At 34.1% G+C, this 19,915-nt stretch overlaps 1 protein-coding gene across 7 annotated transcripts in view; it reads left to right on the forward strand.

Moving 5' to 3' along the window:
• The window catches only part of Arhgap12 (Rho GTPase activating protein 12), a 114,936-nt gene extending 103,511 nt beyond the window's left edge, over window positions 1-11,425 (forward strand). For all 7 annotated transcript variants that reach the window (XM_078023436.1, XM_078023435.1, XM_078023438.1 and 4 more), the window contains 7 exons: window positions 2,425-2,527; window positions 4,293-4,409; window positions 5,859-5,957; window positions 8,268-8,345; window positions 8,449-8,583; window positions 8,823-8,925; window positions 9,884-11,425. In XM_078023436.1, the coding sequence (XP_077879562.1) occupies window positions 2,425-2,527; window positions 4,293-4,409; window positions 5,859-5,957; window positions 8,268-8,345; window positions 8,449-8,583; window positions 8,823-8,925; window positions 9,884-10,058 (810 nt within the window). In that variant the 3' untranslated portion in view covers window positions 10,059-11,425. The remainder of the gene's footprint in view (window positions 1-2,424; window positions 2,528-4,292; window positions 4,410-5,858; window positions 5,958-8,267; window positions 8,346-8,448; window positions 8,584-8,822; window positions 8,926-9,883) is intronic.
• The last annotated feature ends 8,490 nt before the right edge of the window (window positions 11,426-19,915 follow it).

Here is a 19,915-nt window from a genome sequence, read left to right on the forward strand (position 1 = left end):
ACAATTGTCACTTTAGCAATCCCAGGTACTGGTGATATCAGTGATTTAAAATTGTCATTTATATAATGTTTGCTGCCAGTGTATTTGAAATAATGTTTATCTTAGGCATTGATCCAGAAAGAAAGGGTTTAAAAAGGAACAAATAGTGCCTAGTACTAGTATTTATTCAATGACTGCACAAATTGGAAATTTTGATGGAAAGAGATCCAAGACAAAATTGTGAAATGAATACGACTCTTGTTTCTTTATTAGCTCTTTTTTCTATTAACACCTCTTTCGTTTTTCAGCCCTTTCCCTTCTGAAGATGTTCAGTACTCTCAGGTTTTCTTATTTTTATAATAACCAAAAAAATTTCAAATCTGTACTCTTGAACCTATATGCTAGGTAAGAAAAGAAAGGAGCTGTACATCTTCAAATTATTCTTACCTTGCATCATATGGAGACATAGCTCCTCATGAAGGTTCATATATTAGTGACAGAAATGAAAAGTTATACTTATGGGAAGTAGAATAGAACTTTTACCTCTTCTAGCACTTTAGTCATGAAGCTAGATATAAATACTTCCTTTGCAATTTGTAATGTTATATGATATTTCTGAATTCTGTCCCTTCCTTTCCATTTATTCCTGAAACCATGGACAAACAAGTCTTAATATCTTTATACCACTAAAAGAATAGCCTTCTAAATAATTTTTACATTTAATATCATCTTTTATTATTAGTGCCATATAACAATGAAACTGTCTGGTGTCATTTTTATAATCCTCTTCTGGTCAGAAACCTGTGAATCCCGTTAAAATTCACCAGTATAAGCTCAGTCTTGTCTATTCTGTTGTGCCTTCTACACAACACAATGTGAATTTTCAGCTGTAATCATAGTAATCTGTTCACTGTTCCTTGAAAGCATGTGCATGCATTCATTTAACAAATATATGAGTGCCTTGTATACTAGGAATATACCAGCATGATACCATACCTTTCTCTGGGGGGCGTTACTGTCAAAGACAAAAATACTAAAGACAAGTAACTGAAGTTAATATAATAAAATGTGATAAATATTGTGATAGTAAAGGTATACAATATATTTTAAAAATGTAATTAGGGGCCACCCTAGTGTAGTAGGCCTTGTAGCCCTTGGTGTTTTGTTTATTTCTTCATTGAGGCCTGCAGGATCAGGAAATGCAACAAGTAAAGAGAAAGGAATATTTTTTACTGTAATATTTAGAAATACATATAGTTTCCAAAGTGTCAAAAGATATTGATAACTACATGTAGCAAGAGATGTGGAAGAACTCTGCAGGAAGAATTATCACTGAGAGACATTGATGAAAACCCTAATTAAATGAAAAATATATCAAGTTCATAGACTAAAAGATTCAGTCACCTCAACATATAACTTTTTTTCAAATGATTTATTTATTCATAGATTTTAGATGTTTGAATCTTATTCAAATCCAGTTGTTTCTCTGGTGGGTCTTGACAAAATTGTTCTCAAATTTACATAAAGAGGCAAAGAGCTAAGAAACATCCAAGACACCCTTGAAAAAAAGTAAAAGGACTCACTGTATCATATATCAAGATTTTATTGAGTTATATTAACTAATAGACCATCATATCCAGGCAGGGATAAACAAACAGACCTATGAAAAAAAATAAAGAGCCTAGACACAGACCTACATACCTATGGACACTTCCTGCCAGATCCAGCACTGTAGAACAGTGAGAAAGAATAAGCTTTTCAGTAAATGTGTTGATACAAATGGATATCTAAGAAGAAGCAGGAACCCTTTCTTACCCTGAGCACAAAAGTAAACATCAATGGAAAAAAGACCTCAATATGAGAGGCAAAAGAAAGTTTTTAGCTTTGATAATTTAGTCTAGTTTTTTAACCTGTAAAAGTTACCTTGGTTAGGCTGTAAATCAGTTCTAGATTTTCTTTCATTTCCTAATATCTATGTGTTTATTAGTATAAGTCTTACATTGCTACAATACTGTCATCTCATACTGTTTTAGATAATAAGGTTATCATATCCCTAAATGTAAGTCTTACCTGTTGTCAAGAGACTATAGCTGCATTATATTTTATCACCATGTATTCTAGCTTGTCCTCCTCCTAACTGCTATTATTGACATTCATATGCAGATAGCCTCATCTTTAGTATATACCTATTTATCCTGTGAGTTATCAGCAATATTTTCTTGGTGTCCCCCCACCCTTTCTTTTGGAAATCAAAATTAATGCCACTGCGGGATGGGGGAGATACTTTTAAGGATTTATCAAATATCTATCTTAAGTTATTCATACTGTACTAATTGGTTTCCTGAAATCACTAGTAAAGTCAATTACTTGTCATTCTGAGAATTTTGTTATTACACTGAAGTCATATCAGAGGTAATAAGTTTTTGGAAAACATCTAACCAATAGGCGGTAGAAACTGATGAAGGAATTGAAGAGGAGGTACCAGATTCACCAGGAATAGAAAAGCAGGATAAAGAAAAAGACCAGAAGGATCTTAAAAAACTTCGTTGTAAGTTTTTCTTTTTCTTATTTTGTTAATGGTTTGAGTGAACTTATTCTATTTAAATAAATGTCTATATAATGCTGAGTGCAACCTTGTATTTGGAAAACATTTCAAGATTAAGTAGTGGCAGCTCCGATGTTGTATGCTTTTTCTTCTTGTTAATTCATTCATTGCCATTGTATGTCTCTCAATGGTATCATATTAATTTAAGATATTGTTATACTTTATTATAGTACACTTCTGTTGAATCTTCTAAGAAGCTGAACTTTACTAACTTAAAAATATATAGTTACTTGGTGGCTGGGGTGTGGCTCAGCAATAAAGCACTTGCCTCCCATGTGTGAGGCACTGGGTTTGATCCTCAGTACCACATAAAAGTAAATAAACAAAATATACTGTGTTCATGTTTAAAATACATGTATACTCTTTAAAATTCCATATAGAATCTTCTACTTTAGGAAATTCAAAGTCATGGGATATGTGCCATAATTCCATTCCCACTAGACACAGGAAGCCATCTCTGGACTAGGATATGTCTGTGCTGGTACACAGGTACAAACACTCATTTCTCCAGATCATACAGAAAGAACAAAACTTGAGCCAGAATTTTAAGAAAAGCACTTTCTAATGCTGACCCTTGAGAAGTATGTTATTAAATATGTCATTAAAAATCAAAACTACATGGAGATTTCATCTCAACACAGGTCAGAATGACAGTCATCAAGAATACAAACAATAATAAATACTGGAGAGGATGTGGAGAAAAGAGAACACTGTTATACTGTTTGTGGGATTGTAATTTGGCATGACCACTATGGAAATCAGTATGGAGATTCCTCAAGAGACTAGGAATGGAGTCACCATATAACCCCCACCTGTACCTCTCCTCAGCATTTATTCTAAAGAATTAAGGTCATCCTACTACAGTGCATACCCATGCTTATAGCAGCACGGTTCACAGTAGCCAAACTATGGAATCAGCCTAGGTGTCCATCAGCAGATGAAGGGGTAAAGAAAATGTGACATACATATGCATATGCACAATGGTGTTTTGTGTAAAGAAGCTATAAAGAAGAATGAAATCATGTCATTTGCAGAAAAGTAGATGGATCTTGAGAATATTATGTTAAGTGAGTGAAATAAACCAAACCCAAAAGGTCAAGGGTAGAATATATAGAAGCTAGAGAGGAAAAGGGGAAAGAAAGGTGGGGGTGGGGCAGGGGAGGAGGTGTTTCATGAAAATCAAAGGGAGCTTTCTCCAAATGTAATTATTTTCAAATTTTTGTTGTCCCGATACATTAGCACCAAAGGTAATGAAGAACATTTTCTGGGGACTCTTGTTTTTTGAGTACAAATAATCATGATGAGAGTTAGCTTAAAGTATATTATCCAGATTCCTAATTTTTGTTTGTCTTATATTTTATGGATTTGTGTGTGTAGATATTTCATCTTCCAAACCTATTAGTGAGTCAAAAAAGATCAGTAGAATTATTTATGAATTAACAAGTATAAATTAGAATATCAGAGATGTCATAGCACATTTACTAAAGAAAGTACAGTTGAGATCAGTTTTTAGTGATAAAAAGGAAACATTTTTCTTAAAATTGGGTCTATGTTAATTTGATTCTTCACTTACTTAAACTATGTAAAAGATAGAATAATTGAATTTGTACTGTGTTTTTGACATGTGGAGTTATGTTTTGAATGCTCTGTGGAAAGATTTTCAGAAGTTTGTTATCTTATGAAATGTTTAATATCTGTTTGTCTTAAGCCATGAAAGTATCTAGCATAGATTCCTCAGAACAGAAAAAAACCAAGAAAAACTTAAAGAAGTTTCTTATACGACGCCCTACTTTGCAAGCTGTTCGTGAAAAAGGTTATATTAAAGGTAGGTATGGGAAGTAATATTTATAATAATGAATGTTGGTAAAAATCAGAAGTGGGCCATGCATGGTGTCACACACCTGTAATCCCAGCAGCTCTGGAGACTGAGGCAGGAGGGTCACAAGTTCAAAGCCGTCTCAGCAACTCATTGGGATCCTGTCTCTATACAACATACAAAAAAGGAGCTGGGGGTGTGACTCAGTGGTTAAGCACCCCTGGGTTCAATCCCCAGTACCAAAATGAAAAAAAAAAAAAATTTGAAAATGAGACATTTCAAATAAAAAACTAAAATTTCCAAGCAGGAAAAATGTTTTCATTCTTTAATTTATAGTTTTCAAGTGCAACGATTAAAAAATATTTGAGTAATTAAAGTTAATTTTTTAAACATACATGTAAAGTTTACCTTAAAACATTGAACAGACACAAATGAGAAACTAAATTTTTAGAAACCTTTTATCAGAGGAGCAATGCAGTTGCAATGCATGGCCCCTACTTAGAAGTCATAACATTGAAGAGCTTTAGTTTTGAAATCTGAAGACCAGAAATTAGAAATTTTGAGTAAATAGTCACTAACAAAGTAGGAGGGAAAAAAACAAACAAGTACTTCTCTTCTTTGTTGTTTGTCTTCCATTCTCATAACACCTTTAAAAAACAAAGCCTGACAAGTAAGTTAATAGAAAGAGCTGTTAATTTGTTTGTCAGGCCCTTTTCATTGAGAAATATAAACCATTGTCACTTTATGGTTGTTATTCATCCCTTGAGATATTTTGTTTGTTTTCCCCGAATGTTTAGCACTAATGTGGAATTTCTAAGCTATTAGGGTAAAAGATAAACAGCTTTTGAAATGTATTTTTTGGAATCACATGTTAGATATGCATATGCATGTTTTGATAGTTAATAAATATTTGAATATTTTAAAAAGGCATGAGACTGGGTGCTTTGAATACCTATTGGTGTTTAAGAACTACAAGTTCTTACCCTCAGAGAACTTACACTCAAATGTGAGGTGGACAGGATTATTTGAATTATTTGGTGATGAATACTGTGAAATTAACATAATAATAAAAGAAAGTGAGTGAAATTGATTTATCTTAGATAAAGGAGTGATATTTTAGCTTGAGATCAAGAGTAAAGAGAAGGAACCAAATAAATAGGGAAGCAGCAGTAGGAGGAGGTGGCGGAGGTAGGGGGACTGGTTCTCTGCAAAAGGAGTAGAAAATATAAAGGCTTTCAGGCAAAAATGGGTTGTGGTGTTAATGGAATTTTAGTGAAGAAGCATTATTTGAAGTGAAATTAAGGAAGTAGGCAGGGTACCTCTATATCAAATAAGGCCCAGGTCTTGGTAAGTGATGTTTGGGGTACACTGGGTATGTTCCATTGCACTCTGAATAGTTTAGTGATCTCCTGAACTAAATTTTATCAAGAGTTCATCTTAAAAATAAATCTCTTTCAGATCAGGTGTTTGGATCCAATCTTGCTAATCTGTGTCAGAGAGAGAATGGCACAGTGCCAAAGTTTGTGAAGTTATGCATTGAACATGTTGAAGAACACGGTAAGAGAATGATTTTCTTTTTTTTTTTTTTTCCACACAAAGCAAATAAACTCATTGTTTCATCATCAAAATCCCTAGGATGTTTGTTTATGATTTTGAGTGAAGTAACCAAAAGTTTTCCTTATGGTCCTAAGATGTTAAGAAAAGCATTTTGTTTACAAAGCACTTACATGCTGGCACCTGTTTCAGTTTAGGACCTCTGCAGGCATCTATTGAATGTTTAATATGTTGAGATTAATTAAGTATATGGCATTCTTTGAAGCCTCTTTGGAGTTGCCGTTTGCTAAAAATGAAGAAGGTTGTGATTGTGAAACTAAGTAATGATGTGGCAGTGTTAAAGATCTGAGGAGATTATATTTACTGTTTCTTCTGTTTTATAATAATAAGATGACATTTAAAAACTGTTAAATCAACTATGAAGTAACTAAATGACATTGTGTCATTTCCTGAAAATAAGACAAACTGATTTGTTTTAACATTTATAGTATTTATGCTGGTTTTATATGAATCTACAGTATGTTGATAGTATAATCACATTAACTTTATCTGTATATGATCAGAAACATTTTGTACAGTTAAAACACTTTGTGTAATTTGATTTATAGCTTTTGCTGGTTGTCTTGTCCTTGTCTCATTGACTGTTCTTGTCAACATGACAAGGGAGACCCCACATTACTTTATAATAAATCAAATAACTGGTGTACTTGGAAGCAGCTCATCCATAACAAGCCCCTGAATTATAGTTAGCTTTTGTAGTGAAAGCTTACCAGTAAAGAAGTGGCTTTGACAGGTCATCCTTAGCAACCTAGCAAGACCCTAAGTTACTTAGTGAGATCCATACTTGCCTTTATTTTAAACTAAGTGAATGTAGCACATTGGCTAATATGCTTTGTTAAACCTGTTATATAGCATTATTGTTTAATGAATACCTACAAGTTAATTTTGTGAATTTCAAATGATTCTGTTCATATATAAAAGAAAATAATATCAACTTAACTATATACAATCTGAACTCCTCCTTGGACATTTCTTCTATGTTATCAGTGGCTTCTGTTGTTGCAGCATCTTGGTTTGTTTGGGACACTTTATTCTCTTGTTTTTTCATATTGTTAGTGTGTTTTCCCATCTAAAACTGTGGATCTAAGGCAGAATAAATTCTACCTTGTAGTCCTATGATGTCCCTTTAGGTTTCCAGGGCTTTGCCTTTATGGTGAGACCATCAGCACCCAGTGTACACAATATACAGCCTTAAACCTAATAGCTCCCACTAGAGCATCTACTGCTTTCTCGTATTAAACCAAAATGAAAGTTCAGTAACTATCTATAGTACAAACAGAATATTTGCTAAAACAATTTATAATTTCAAATGGTGGATGAGAGGACAGAAGGACTGTAGTATGCAATATGCATGTATGTCAAAGTACATAAATGCATTCTACTGTCATGTATAACTAATTAAAACAAAAAAATTTTTAAAGAAAATAATAAACTATACAAAATTACTTATTTCTGTAGAATCATTGGTTTCATTATTAGCTTGTATTAAGTTTATTATAAGCATTTAATATGACATACACTTTGAAGAGTGGTCTTTAGTATGTGCATTTACATTATAATCATGTGCAAAAAAGTGAATGAGTTAATTTTATTTGGCTTCCTTTACTTTTTGAACTATCCCCAGGTGTTTGCAAAATTTTATCTTAAATTGTTAGTATTTGAAGCTTAGTGAGATGCTTCTTTGAGCTAAGCCACATTCTACATGATAAACAAAGTAGAATTATTGCTGCTTATTAAACAGAATTCATCTTTCTCCCTCTGCCAGAGTCTATAAAAAGTCATTTAGAGGAAGAGAGTATTTGTCCATTTGATTTTAAGCTGATGCTAATGAATAAGAATTTTTAAGCCAACCGTGGTGGTATTCTGTAGTCCCACCTACTCCAGAAGCAGAAACAGGAGGATCACTTGAGTTCACAGGTTCAAGAGCAGCCTGTGCAACATTGTGAGACCCCATCTGAGGGGAAAGGGAAAAAAAAAAAAAGACATGCAAGCATCTTTAGAAGAGGCAAATTCTTTATTTATTTGAAGATTGAACCCAGAGGTGCTTTACCATTGAGCTACATCCCCAGACCTTTTTATTTTTTGAGACAGGGTCTTGCTAAGTTGCTTCGGGCCTCACTAAGTTGCTGAGGCTGTCCTCAAACTGTGGTCCTCTTGCCTTAGCCTCCTGAATTGTTGGAATTACAGGCATGTGTCTTTATGCTTGGCAGCAAGTAAGTACTTTAAACATAAGTAATTAGTATTATTCCGTAGGTTTGGATGTTGACGGAATCTACAGAGTGAGTGGCAACCTTGCAGTGGTCCAGAAGCTAAGATTTGCAGTCAATCATGGTAAAAGATTATACTCCATATTATATTCCAAAGCATCACTCATAATGTTTAGAATTGGTTTAAAGTAATTTTTTTTAAATGTCTTCTTCCTACTGTTTTTTAGATGAGAAATTGGACTTGAATGATAGTAAATGGGAAGACATTCATGTCATCACTGGAGCCCTCAAAATGTTTTTTCGAGAATTACCAGAACCTCTTTTTACATTTAATCATTTTAATGATTTTGTTAATGCAATTAGTAAGTATATAATTTTAACTGTTTCTTTCTGAAAGTATTTTGCACAGATTAAGCTACCACATTCTGTTTGTACAATATTTTAAACGAGTTTTTTTTAATGGATTGTTTTGCTCAAAAAAATTTAAATGTGACCACCAGATGTCACTGTGTATTACCAAATATGAGCTTCCAAAATAGGTTCTTGCTTTCAGTTTCATAAGAATTTGCTGCAAAATATCTAGATGTTATCTCTTTTTCAGAACAAGAACCAAGACAGCGTGTTGCTGCTGTTAAGGACCTGATCAGACAGTTGCCAAAGCCAAATCAAGATACAATGCAGATTCTTTTTAGACACCTCAGAAGGTAAGAGAACTGCACAGTTAGGAGGGTCACACACAGGGTCAGACCCAGAATTGGATTATACCTATGCCATAACTTTCTTTGTAACTGGGAAAAAGATAATTCTTTTAGTGTAATTCCTCATAGGTAAAATGATTTGGTATGAAGACTATATTAAAGTAGATACTTCATTTAAAGCATTTATATAATGCTTTGTGCATGGTAGGTATTTTAAAGTTAATAAATTTGAAGGTGAGATTGATTATTAAGTGAGGTATAATATTATTACCCTAAAAGAAAGCCATCATCATCTTATAAAAAGAACATTAGAATACTAAAATTATCTCAGATTTTTTTTTTAAAATAACATAAAACTGAGTTTTAATCTCTGTGCCTTCATGAAAGTTTTTCCCCATCAACCTAGGAGATAAATTATTGCCTGAATTATAACGTATTTACATCTGTGTCCTATTTCAAAATTAAAGCTCTAGGCACAGTGACACACACACCTGCAATCTAGCAACTCGAGAGGCTGAGGCAGGAAGATTGCAAGTTTGAGGACAGCTTCAGCAATTTAGTGAGGCACTGACCAACTTAGTGAGATGACCCTGTTTCAAAATTTAAAAAAAAAAAAAAAAATTTTTTTTAAAGGGCTGGGATAATGGTTCACTGGGTTAAAGCACCCCTGGGTTAAATCTCCACTACCCAAAAAGCAAACAAAAAAAAAAGAAATTAAAATATCGTACTTGAACAAACACTTGAAGTTTGTTACAGTATGTATAATAATCCAGTTCAGCTGTGTTATCCAAAAACAAGCTTCATGTGACATTCACACTGAATTCTACTTGGTGAAATAGTTTGTGTGTCAACCTAGGAAAGTGAGCATTATTTCTCTTTTTTAAATGCAGAGTGTTAGGTTTGTAATACAGTTTGAAATTTTCCCCTCATATTTTATTTTAACAACTTTTCTTTTCCCCCTTAGAGTTATAGAAAATGGAGAAAAAAACCGGATGACCTATCAAAGTATAGCAATTGTTTTTGGTCCCACTCTATTAAAGCCAGAGAAAGAGACTGGTAATATAGCAGTTCATACTGTTTACCAAAATCAGATTGTAGAATTAATTCTTCTAGAATTAAATTCCATCTTTGGACGTTGATTTTGTGGAAGACAACCTGTGGAATAGAAGCTGGATTCCATCAAATTTCACATCTTTATACACAATGTATTTTATTTTTGGACCAAGCAGTGACTCTTTGATTTTGCACTTTTTTGAGGGATCAGAAGGGAAGTGGCAGAGCGAAGATGCCTGTTAGACCCTCATGTTTGCTGCTTTGTTGCAAGGTGATATAACTGTGTGTAATTTTGGATTCATTTTATCTTGATTAATTGCATTTAATACTCTGAATTTTAGTAAAAATGAAACGTTAATAACCAGTCAAATACACTGGATAATTTGGTAAGAAAAACTACTTTTTTTCCCCATCAAACTGGATAATGTAGAATTTCTTCTCATGACCTTAAGTTCTTCACTTGGTAGAATAATACTTACTAGGGAGTTATTTTAAAGACACTCTTGGGCATTTAAAACAAAATGAAGTATATCCATTTTGAAACCTGTGTATTTCTTTTTCAGGGTTTCTGCATGCAGTGGCAGTCTAAATATTAAAATTAATTTTAACTCAGATATAGTCCCTCAATGAAGGCTTGCTGTCTTTTCCTGTGTTGCACAGCATCCTTACTGGGTATCTTAGTTACTTGTTTGGCAGCACACTAATATTGCTTAAAACACTGTGATATACTGGAGTTTCATTTAGCATAAGTCAGTTCAGGGTATTTTGGACTGCCTCACCATACTGAATTGTAGCTAACAATCCTAATTATATCTAGTGCCATATTGAATTCTTGGTATGACCCTGTGGAAACAGACATTATTTGATGTAAATATGGGCTAAAGATGTCCTTTAGCTTATGTATATAATTGTGTTGTATAGTCTCAGAATACATGCTAACCCTACATTTGTAATCATGATATAGATAATCTTTCTGTGAATATTAGGTTTCCTCCGGAAGTAGACCATTATTTGGGAACGATAACTGTGTGCACTTTTAGATTTTAATAACATTTACAGGCAGATCACTGTAATGCGAATGGTACTGGAAAAATACTGAAAAGACTTGCTAAATGGTAAATGCACTACAAGAGGAACCTTTTAGGTTATTTAATATGTACAGACTACATTAGAAAAATTTATTACAGAATTCTAACTCTCCAGTTTGAATAGTGGAAACTCATGTGTAAATTAGGTGAATCTTGGTTGGAAAATAACATTGCTAAATTTGAGAATTTCTTTTTACATTACTAATGTAATTGATTTGTATAATGAAACAGGGTTTGGAAGGTTTTGTTACAGGGAGCATGGTCTGTTGAAAATTTTTTTAAATGTATTTTTCTAGATTAACTGCTGTATATGAAATGTCTAATAAAGAAAACTATAAGAGGTTTAGAGATTTTTCCATTGGAAATGTGCATTTTGGTTCTTAATTTTTTGTTTTTTTTCTTTTGCTGTCATACTCCTATACCTCATTTTTAAAAAAAATCAACTGAATCCAATATTTCCTGTGGCATATATATTTTTTTCATTTCATAACTTTCTATTCCTTACCATACCAGCACATCCCCTTTCCCAACATACGCTTTTTATTTTTCGTCGCCATTATTTGAAAGTGGATGATTTGTGACCAAGATTCTTTTTCCTAGGATTGCATTTACAATTTACAGATTGCCTTCCTTAGGAACAAAAAAAAATTTTTGTATGATCTATCTAAAAACCTCTCCCGAGTCATGTGATAAAATATTGTATTTGTTTTTGTGATCTTGTTAAATGGGTAACAAGGCAGATCGTTTGGGGTGGGAAGGAAAAACTCCCAAGTCAGAATGTTTATATTTACTTACAGATGTTATTAACAACACAGTGTGCTTTAGGACTGGCTTATATCTTGTTTGTATATCAGGAAAACAATTAGATACAAATCTGTGATCTGTGATATTCTTTCTCTTCGGTGGTCATGAACATATCAAAGGTTAAAATGTCCTGTTTCTTGTTTCAGAGTATGTATGTGTATGTGAAGTCTTAAATGTTTTAATAGTCTATAGCTAATCATTTTATTGTGATATTATATGTACAGTGAGATCAGTGTCTTATGTTTTCATCCTTTGTGAATTAAAAATTCTCAGTTGTTTTTGTAATAACAAATCTAGTAATATTTTGTCTTGACAGCTTGATTTTTTTTTAGTAGAAAATATATTAAAAGCTAAAAATAAAATTACCAGTGGGATTTCATTTACTAATAGGACTTTCTTCAGAATGTTATAAAAATAGTAGTTGGAAATAAAAAGCATATTGAAATGCACTTTTATATTTCCAGTTGGGAGAAAAATAGTTATTTAAATTTTGTAGCAATAAAATTTTACTTTTTATTCTGGAGAATATAAATTAATTATGCAGTGTTTCTGAAAAATAATGTTATGCTTTAGATAGAGGCAGGTCTATAAACAATCTGTTCTTGTATGAAAAAGACAGATGGAATAATTCAGCCAAACTTCAAGGTTAGAGGAATATGGGCTATATGTGTGTTTAAAGTATTTACACCCACACCCACATTTACATATGTATGTAATGTGTGTATGTTTATACCATTGTTTACATACAAGTGACAGCTCAGCAACAACAGTAATGACAGATGCCTGAAGACCTTTGTACTATATTAGCTTGAGCCCACTCTTCTTTGCAAGCCCATAATATTGGATATTAAGATAGTAGTAAGAAGGAAAAGCTATCCCATAACTGTACCAAGAAATTTTTCCCAATTTGGGGAGAGGCTTCTAATTAAATATGTAAATAGGTCATTTCTTATGACACCACCATTACTTCAAACGTCTAAGGCTTTCTTGTTTTTTGGTGGTGATACTGGGGATTGAACCCAGCGGCTCTTTACCACTAAGCTACATCTCCAGCCCTTCATATTTTTTATTTTGAGACAGGATCTCACTAAGTTGCTGAAGCCCTCACTAAATCCTTAGGCTTTTTAAAAGAATACACAGAATTGTCAGCATATCATTTTGGTAAAGCAGAAAATGAAAATAGTCAAATGGGCATCATAATAAGTCTAATGTTACAATCTTACATCTATATAGAGAATTGAAAATAGTTAGAAAGTCAGATTTTTGTGGAGTTCATCTTTGTTTCTGAACTTAAGCTCTCAGCTCTGATAGTCTTCATTTATAGAACATATTTCTCTAGTGTCTGACTAGAGAAGGTGTTCAATGGGACTTCAGCCTAGCCCTTATAGTGTTGGAGGTGGGGCATAGTTGTTTTGTTTTTAAAAACAGTGTTCTAGTAAACTTAAATGCAACTTGAATTTGAGATCAAAGAAAAAAACAAGCAAACAGGGATGCAAAACAAAACCAACAGCTTCACAACAATGGTGCATTTGAATCTATTAGAGATTTGCAAGCTATAAACTCAAGCCGAGCAGAGTCAAACTTAGTATTCCAAAGAAAGGGGAAAGCACAGAATGCTTAATGAGACATTCTGCAACTGCTAAGACAGGGAGTTCTTCTGAAGAATCTCAATTAGTCTTCTCAACTGAAGTTTTGTGGACCAGTGGTGGCTGTTAGTATATCAGCTGGGAGCTTTTACAAATTAGCCTTATGTGAATATGGCACTTAAATGAACCCTTTCATTTCCTTCATTGCTTCCCTTCTCACACAGGGGCTGTGGGGTGGGGGTGGGGAGATGCTGCAGAGAGGAAAGAAAAAAGCACTTTCAAAGTACTCTCAAAAAGGGCACTTGTAGAATAAGGTAACTGTTTAACAAACCACTACAATACGTATTTAGGAAAGTCTGGTTTCTCCTCTCTTCCCTTACTTCCTCTCTCAGTGTTTCAGAAAAGCAGTCTTTGGTAAAGATGTTTAATTATTGATGCTGGTAGCCAAATCTTTCAGGTAGTTCTGAAAGTTGTGGTTCATACAGGCAAGTAGCATTAAAACTTGTAATATTGTCATGAACTTTATAATGTTGGTGAAACCCATAGAAACATCAGAATGACAAGCAATGTAGCAGAGGCTGTTATCAACGAGGTCTTTGCAGAGGTGGAAATCAGAGTCACTGGAGATCAAAGTCATGGTTCTGTAATCAGAATTCTACACAGCATTTAAGGCCTCCTTTTCCTCCTGAGAGTTTAGGCAAAAATGGAATCTTAGATGCTCAAGTAAAACTCACCTGATTGATAAAGCAAGGAAAGACCAATAAGACCCCTCATATTCAATTTTTTGTACATGAAATAACTGAGCTCCAGATTGATTGCAAATATCTAAAGTCATTTGCTTAGTCATTGACGTAAGCGTGAGACTAAAAGGAGCTAATATTTTGATTAGTTATGTTACTTTTAGAGTTTGTGATCAATTTAAGTACAATAGTATTCTATTATTCACATGGAACACTTCCCAAAACCCCTGGTAGATGCTTAAAATCACTTTTTAAGCTGTCAGCTCTTATGTACTCACAATACTGAACCCAATATAATATATATAGCGAGCCCACCTTATACATGGGTTCTGCATTCATGGATTCAACCAACCATGGATCAAAAATAAGTTTTAAAAAAAGATTGTGTCTGTACTAAACAGGTACAGACTTGATCATTCCATAAACAATCTAGCATAACAATTATCTGTGTTTATAAGTTTATAAATGCTCTAGAGATGATTCTAAACATGTGAGGGTGTGCATAGGTTATATGCAAATGTGCTGTTTTATATAAGGGACTTGAGCATCTAAAGATTTTGCATCTGCTGGTGGTAGAGAAGCTAGAACCAATTCCCCATAAATACTGAGGGATAACTGAGCATTGTCACATAGTGCCAGTGTTAATCTGTCCTTCCATGTCTTATGTCCTGGTGCTTCCCTGTGAGTCATGATGCTTGCACTTTGGAGCCATTATTGATTGAGTAAATAACGGTTACTTGAACACAAGCACGGTGATACACAACAGTCAGTCCAACGACCCAGGCAGATACTAAGTGATTACCGGGCAAGTAGTGTGTACTGTGTGGGTATGCTAGACAAAAGGATCCTTCATGTCTTGAGTGATATGAAGTACAGTGGTGCAAGATTTCATCGTGCTGCTCAGAACAGAAAATTTAAAACTTATGAATTGTTTATTTATAGAAATTTCCATTTAAAATTTTTGTACCAAGGCCACATTTGACCATGAGTCACTGAAACCATGGAAAGCAGAACTGCTGATAAGGGTGAAGCATGTTCTGACACATTCAGTCAGTAACATCATTTGAAGAAGAAATAAGTACGTTTTTTTTCCCCTTTCTGGTCATCTATTTTCTTTGTTTCCCACATTTTTAGTCGATTTATTATAGTTTTACATAATAATGGGATTTGTTTGGTATCTACACAATATAATTATATCATTTGGCCAATATCACTCCCCAGAACTTTCCTCCTCCCCATTTCCCACCCCTTGGTCCCTTTCCTCTACTAATCTCCCTTTGATTTCCATGAGATCCACCCCACCTTTCTTTTCTTTTTTTTTCTCTCTCTCTCACTTCCACAGGTGAGAGAAAACATAAAATCCAGGACCTTATGAGTTTGACTTATTTCATTTAACATGATGGTCTCCAGTTCTGTCCATTTTTCTGCAAATATTGTAATTCCATTTTTCTTCATGGATGAATTAAAATCCATTGTGTATATATACATATATACACCATATTTTCTTTATCCATTCATTCATTGACAAACACCTAGGCTATAAACTTGGGTATGCATGTATCACTGTAATATGATAACTTTAATTCTTTAGGATAAATACTGAGGAGTGGTATAGCTGGGTTGTATGGTGATTCCATGCCTAGGAACCTCCATACCGATTTCCATACTGGTTATACTAATTTACAGTCCCACCCCAACAGTGTAAAAGTGTTTCTTTTCTCCACATCCTCTCCAGCATTTATTATTGTTTATATTCTTGATGACCAACATTCTGACTATGTGAAACAAAATCTCAAATTTAGTTTCGATTTGCATTGCCCTAATTGCTAATGATGTTGAACATTTTTTCATACATTTGTCAACCATTTTGTATGTCTTCTTTGAGAAGTGTCTGTTTAATTCATTTGTCCATTTATTAATTAGGTTATTTGATTTGGGAGATTAAGATTTTTGCTTTCTTTCTATGTCTAAATATTAATTCTCTGTCAGAAGAGTAGCTAGCAAAGATTTCCTCCCATTCTGTAGGTTCTTTCTTCACATTCCTAAGTGTTTCCTTTGCTGTGCAGAAGCTTTTTAATTTGATGGCACCCTGTTTATTAACTCTTGGCATCAGTTCCTGAGCTTTATGGGTCCTACTGAGAAAGTTGTTGCCTGTGCCTATATGCTGTAGTGTTCACCCTATGTTTTCTTGTAGGAGTTGTATAGTTTCTGGTGTAATCCCTACGTCTTTGATCCACTTTGAGTTGACTTTGGTGCACAGTGAGATATAAGGGTCTGGTTTCAATCTTCTCCAGGTGGATAACTAGTTTTCCTAGTGCTATTTGTTTAAAAGACTGTCTTTTCTCCAATGTATGTTTTGGGCACCTTTATCAAGGATCAGATGACTGAAACTGTGTGGGTTTGCCTCTGTGTCTTCTGGACCATTGGTCTATGTGTCTGTTTTTATGCCAGTATCATGCAGATTTTGTTGCTATAACTCTTTAGTATAATTTGAAGTAAGGTATTGTGATGCCTCCTCAGTTGCTTTTTTTGGCTTATAATTGCTTTGTCTATTCTGGGTCTTTTATTCTTCCAAGTGAATTTTTTTCTCTAGTTCAGTGAAGATCATCATTGGTACTTTGATAGGGATTATGCATTGAATTTGTATGTTGCTTTGGTAATACTGGTCATCATCTTTTTAAGCTAAGCTTGTTTTTGCATGACATATTGAAACTTCTGTTCTTGTATATATCATGTACATCTATTATGAATATAGAGATAGCAGTGGATACATAGTGATTTCTGCTGGTATACCCTCATCCTAGTTGTGTACAAAGTAAACCAACATCCCTCTCCTTCCCCTGGCAAATAATCAGACCTTAGTGGTTCTGTCTAATGACATTGCTGGACAGGCCACTGTGTACACCAATCTTTGTTTAATGTGGATGTCTGCTTTCACTTGTGTTCTATACAGTTCTGTCTAAATGCTGTAGCTACATGTGGCTATTTAATTTTTGAGTGTGTATAGTAAAATACACATGAAAATTTACCATCTTAATTTTAAGTATACAATATTAAATACATAATGTGAGCAACCATCATCAATGACCATTTCCATTACTCTTTTCATCTGTAAAACAAATTTTGTGCTCATTGAACAATATATCCCCAGTCCCGCTGAGCCCCTGGCAACTACAATTCCTTCTGTTGCTACGATTTTGATTAGTTCTTATAAGTAGAATGATATTTGTCTTTTTGTGACAGGTTTATTTCATTTAGCGTATGTCCTCAAGATTCCTCCATGTTGTAGCCTATTGCATAACTTCATCCTTGTTAAGGCTTTTTTAGCCCCATTGCATGTATGTTCCACATTTTCCAATCCATTCATCCATCAGTGGACATGAATTGCCTTCACATTTTGCCATTGCGGATGATGCTGCCGTGAACGAATATGGAAAAACATCTTTTCAAGACCCATTGGATTTGACTGATTTTTTTGAATATCATACCAGAGGCAAAGCAACAAAATAAAAAGTTGACCAGTTGGATTTCATGATAGTTTTTAAAATTTTGTGAATCAAAGTACATCAACACAATAAAAAGGCAACTCACAGAATGGAAGGAAATATTTGCAAATTGTATATCTGATAAAAGGATTGATATGCAGAATGCATAGAGGAGAACTAAAATAAAATAAAACCTGATTCAAAAGTAAGCAAAGGACTTGTGAGTGGACATTTCTCCAAAGAAGAAGCCAGTAAGCACATGAAAAGATCCTCAACATCAGTATTAGAAAAATGCATATCAAAACTATAAGATACCACTTCATACCCTTTAGGATGACTAGAGCTTTGAAAAGCGAAATAATAAATGTTGGTAAAGATGGTGGAAAAATTGGAAAGAACCTTTGTACAATTTACATTGCCTTGCTGGTCAGAATATAAAATGGTACAGTCACTGTTTAAAACAGTAAAATTACTATATGATGTGAGTTTCACTCAAAAGGATTTGAGTTTAATTAAAATAAGACCTAAAAATGCAATTACTTAGTCACAGTAACCACACTTCAAATGCTCGGTAGTGACATGAAGCTAATGGCTACCATTTTGGACAGTGCAAATATGGAATAGTTCCATCCTCAGAAAATTCTGCTGGGCTGGCTTGCTATGCCAGAAGACTGCTTATAAGAAATAAGCAATGGCAAAATGTGAGTTTTACAGAATTCTTTGAAAAATACAAGGCCAGGAACATGTTTCATAATTTATAATTGTCTCCAGTGCATAATACTAGAAGCACTCAAAGCTATGGAGAGAAATACATTTTTACTATAGGTCTGCCAAATGAATATTTGTCACTATATACCCATATATTGGGGTTGAAAGGGTGGCAAATGTGATTTAATTTCCAATTACAGCTCCATTAAAGTGCTTGTGAATGAGAAGTTGTGTTCCATTTGTGTACAATGTGTCAATGCATTCTACTGTAAAATTAATTTTTAAAAAATAAAGGACTTGCAATTTGGTGAAAACCATTCTGAAATTGCCTTTAACAAAGCCTCAGTTGTTCACTGAGAAGTTTACAAATGCTATAGCGGGAGATAACTAACATTTCAGAATTTTGTGTCACATAGTGTTACACTTAAAATTTCAGAAATCACCACTTTGATAGAAAAAAATTTTGAAAATCTTGGACACAGAATCCTTAGACAGAAATGATTCTAACAGGAGCTTTCCCTTGGGCTTCAAGCTACCATTGCATTATATTTATTTCTGACTTGGAACAATGCTCTATATGAAGTAGTAAAGAAAGTCCTCTTTAATTATGAGTTGACATTTAGCCGTGAATGAAGGGAAATTGTTGTAGATTCAAAACAAGTCAGTAGGTCTACACATGATTCACCAGCTGCCTGCTAAACTCTGGAATATGACTTGGTACATGGAGCCCTTGGAGCAGGTGGTAATTAGCATTTTTATTCTTTTTTTTTTCCAAAATAGTATTTGATTTATTTTCAGAGTTCCAGGCCAAATTCTCTCAGAGCTGGTAGTCATATGCATATTTGACATATATAATGCTGTAGTTGAAGAAGCTGTTACTGATGTATTTTCAATCCTGCTATAAAGGTTTTCTATTAATAAACATCTTAAATTTTCCATGTAGAGTGTATAATAGTGTGTCAGTTACCATCACTAACCCAACGCATTGACAAAAAGCTTCAGTTCAGACTTCAGTAAATCATAGGGAGAAAAAGCTTTGTCCTCGAAGTAAAATTGACTCACCAAACTATCCCATCTTTTCATTAAGTGCATTGAAACATGAAATGGTTTTCTCTGTGTCGGGTCTTCTTTCTTCCTTTTCCCTTCCCCCTCGGCCCCATCTCAGCAGTTACTATTTGCCTTTGACAGTCATTTGAGTGGCTTCTCAACAGAAGCTGCAGTGGACTGACTTACTGAGGCCCTTGTATTCAAAGTGTCCAGTCTTCTTGGAGAGGGTGGATTTAAAGAAAAATCAGAGGTCTCTAGGGAAGCTGACCTTCCTGTGATGGAGAAGGAAACTACATCTTTCTTTCACACTTGGAATCCTAATGTCCTTGGACTATGGAAAGTTGTGACTATGAGGTTCCCTGAATGCAGCCCTTGTACAAAGGTACCAGATGGGATATAATATTTCTGATGCCTGTATACATTCCACGGACACCCTCTAGTCAGGTCTCTGCCTCCTGACCTCTTAATATTAGCCAAACTGATTG

Source organism: Ictidomys tridecemlineatus, chromosome 10 (genome assembly GCF_052094955.1).
Source record: "Ictidomys tridecemlineatus isolate mIctTri1 chromosome 10, mIctTri1.hap1, whole genome shotgun sequence".
NCBI classification, from domain to species: domain Eukaryota; kingdom Metazoa; phylum Chordata; class Mammalia; order Rodentia; family Sciuridae; genus Ictidomys; species Ictidomys tridecemlineatus.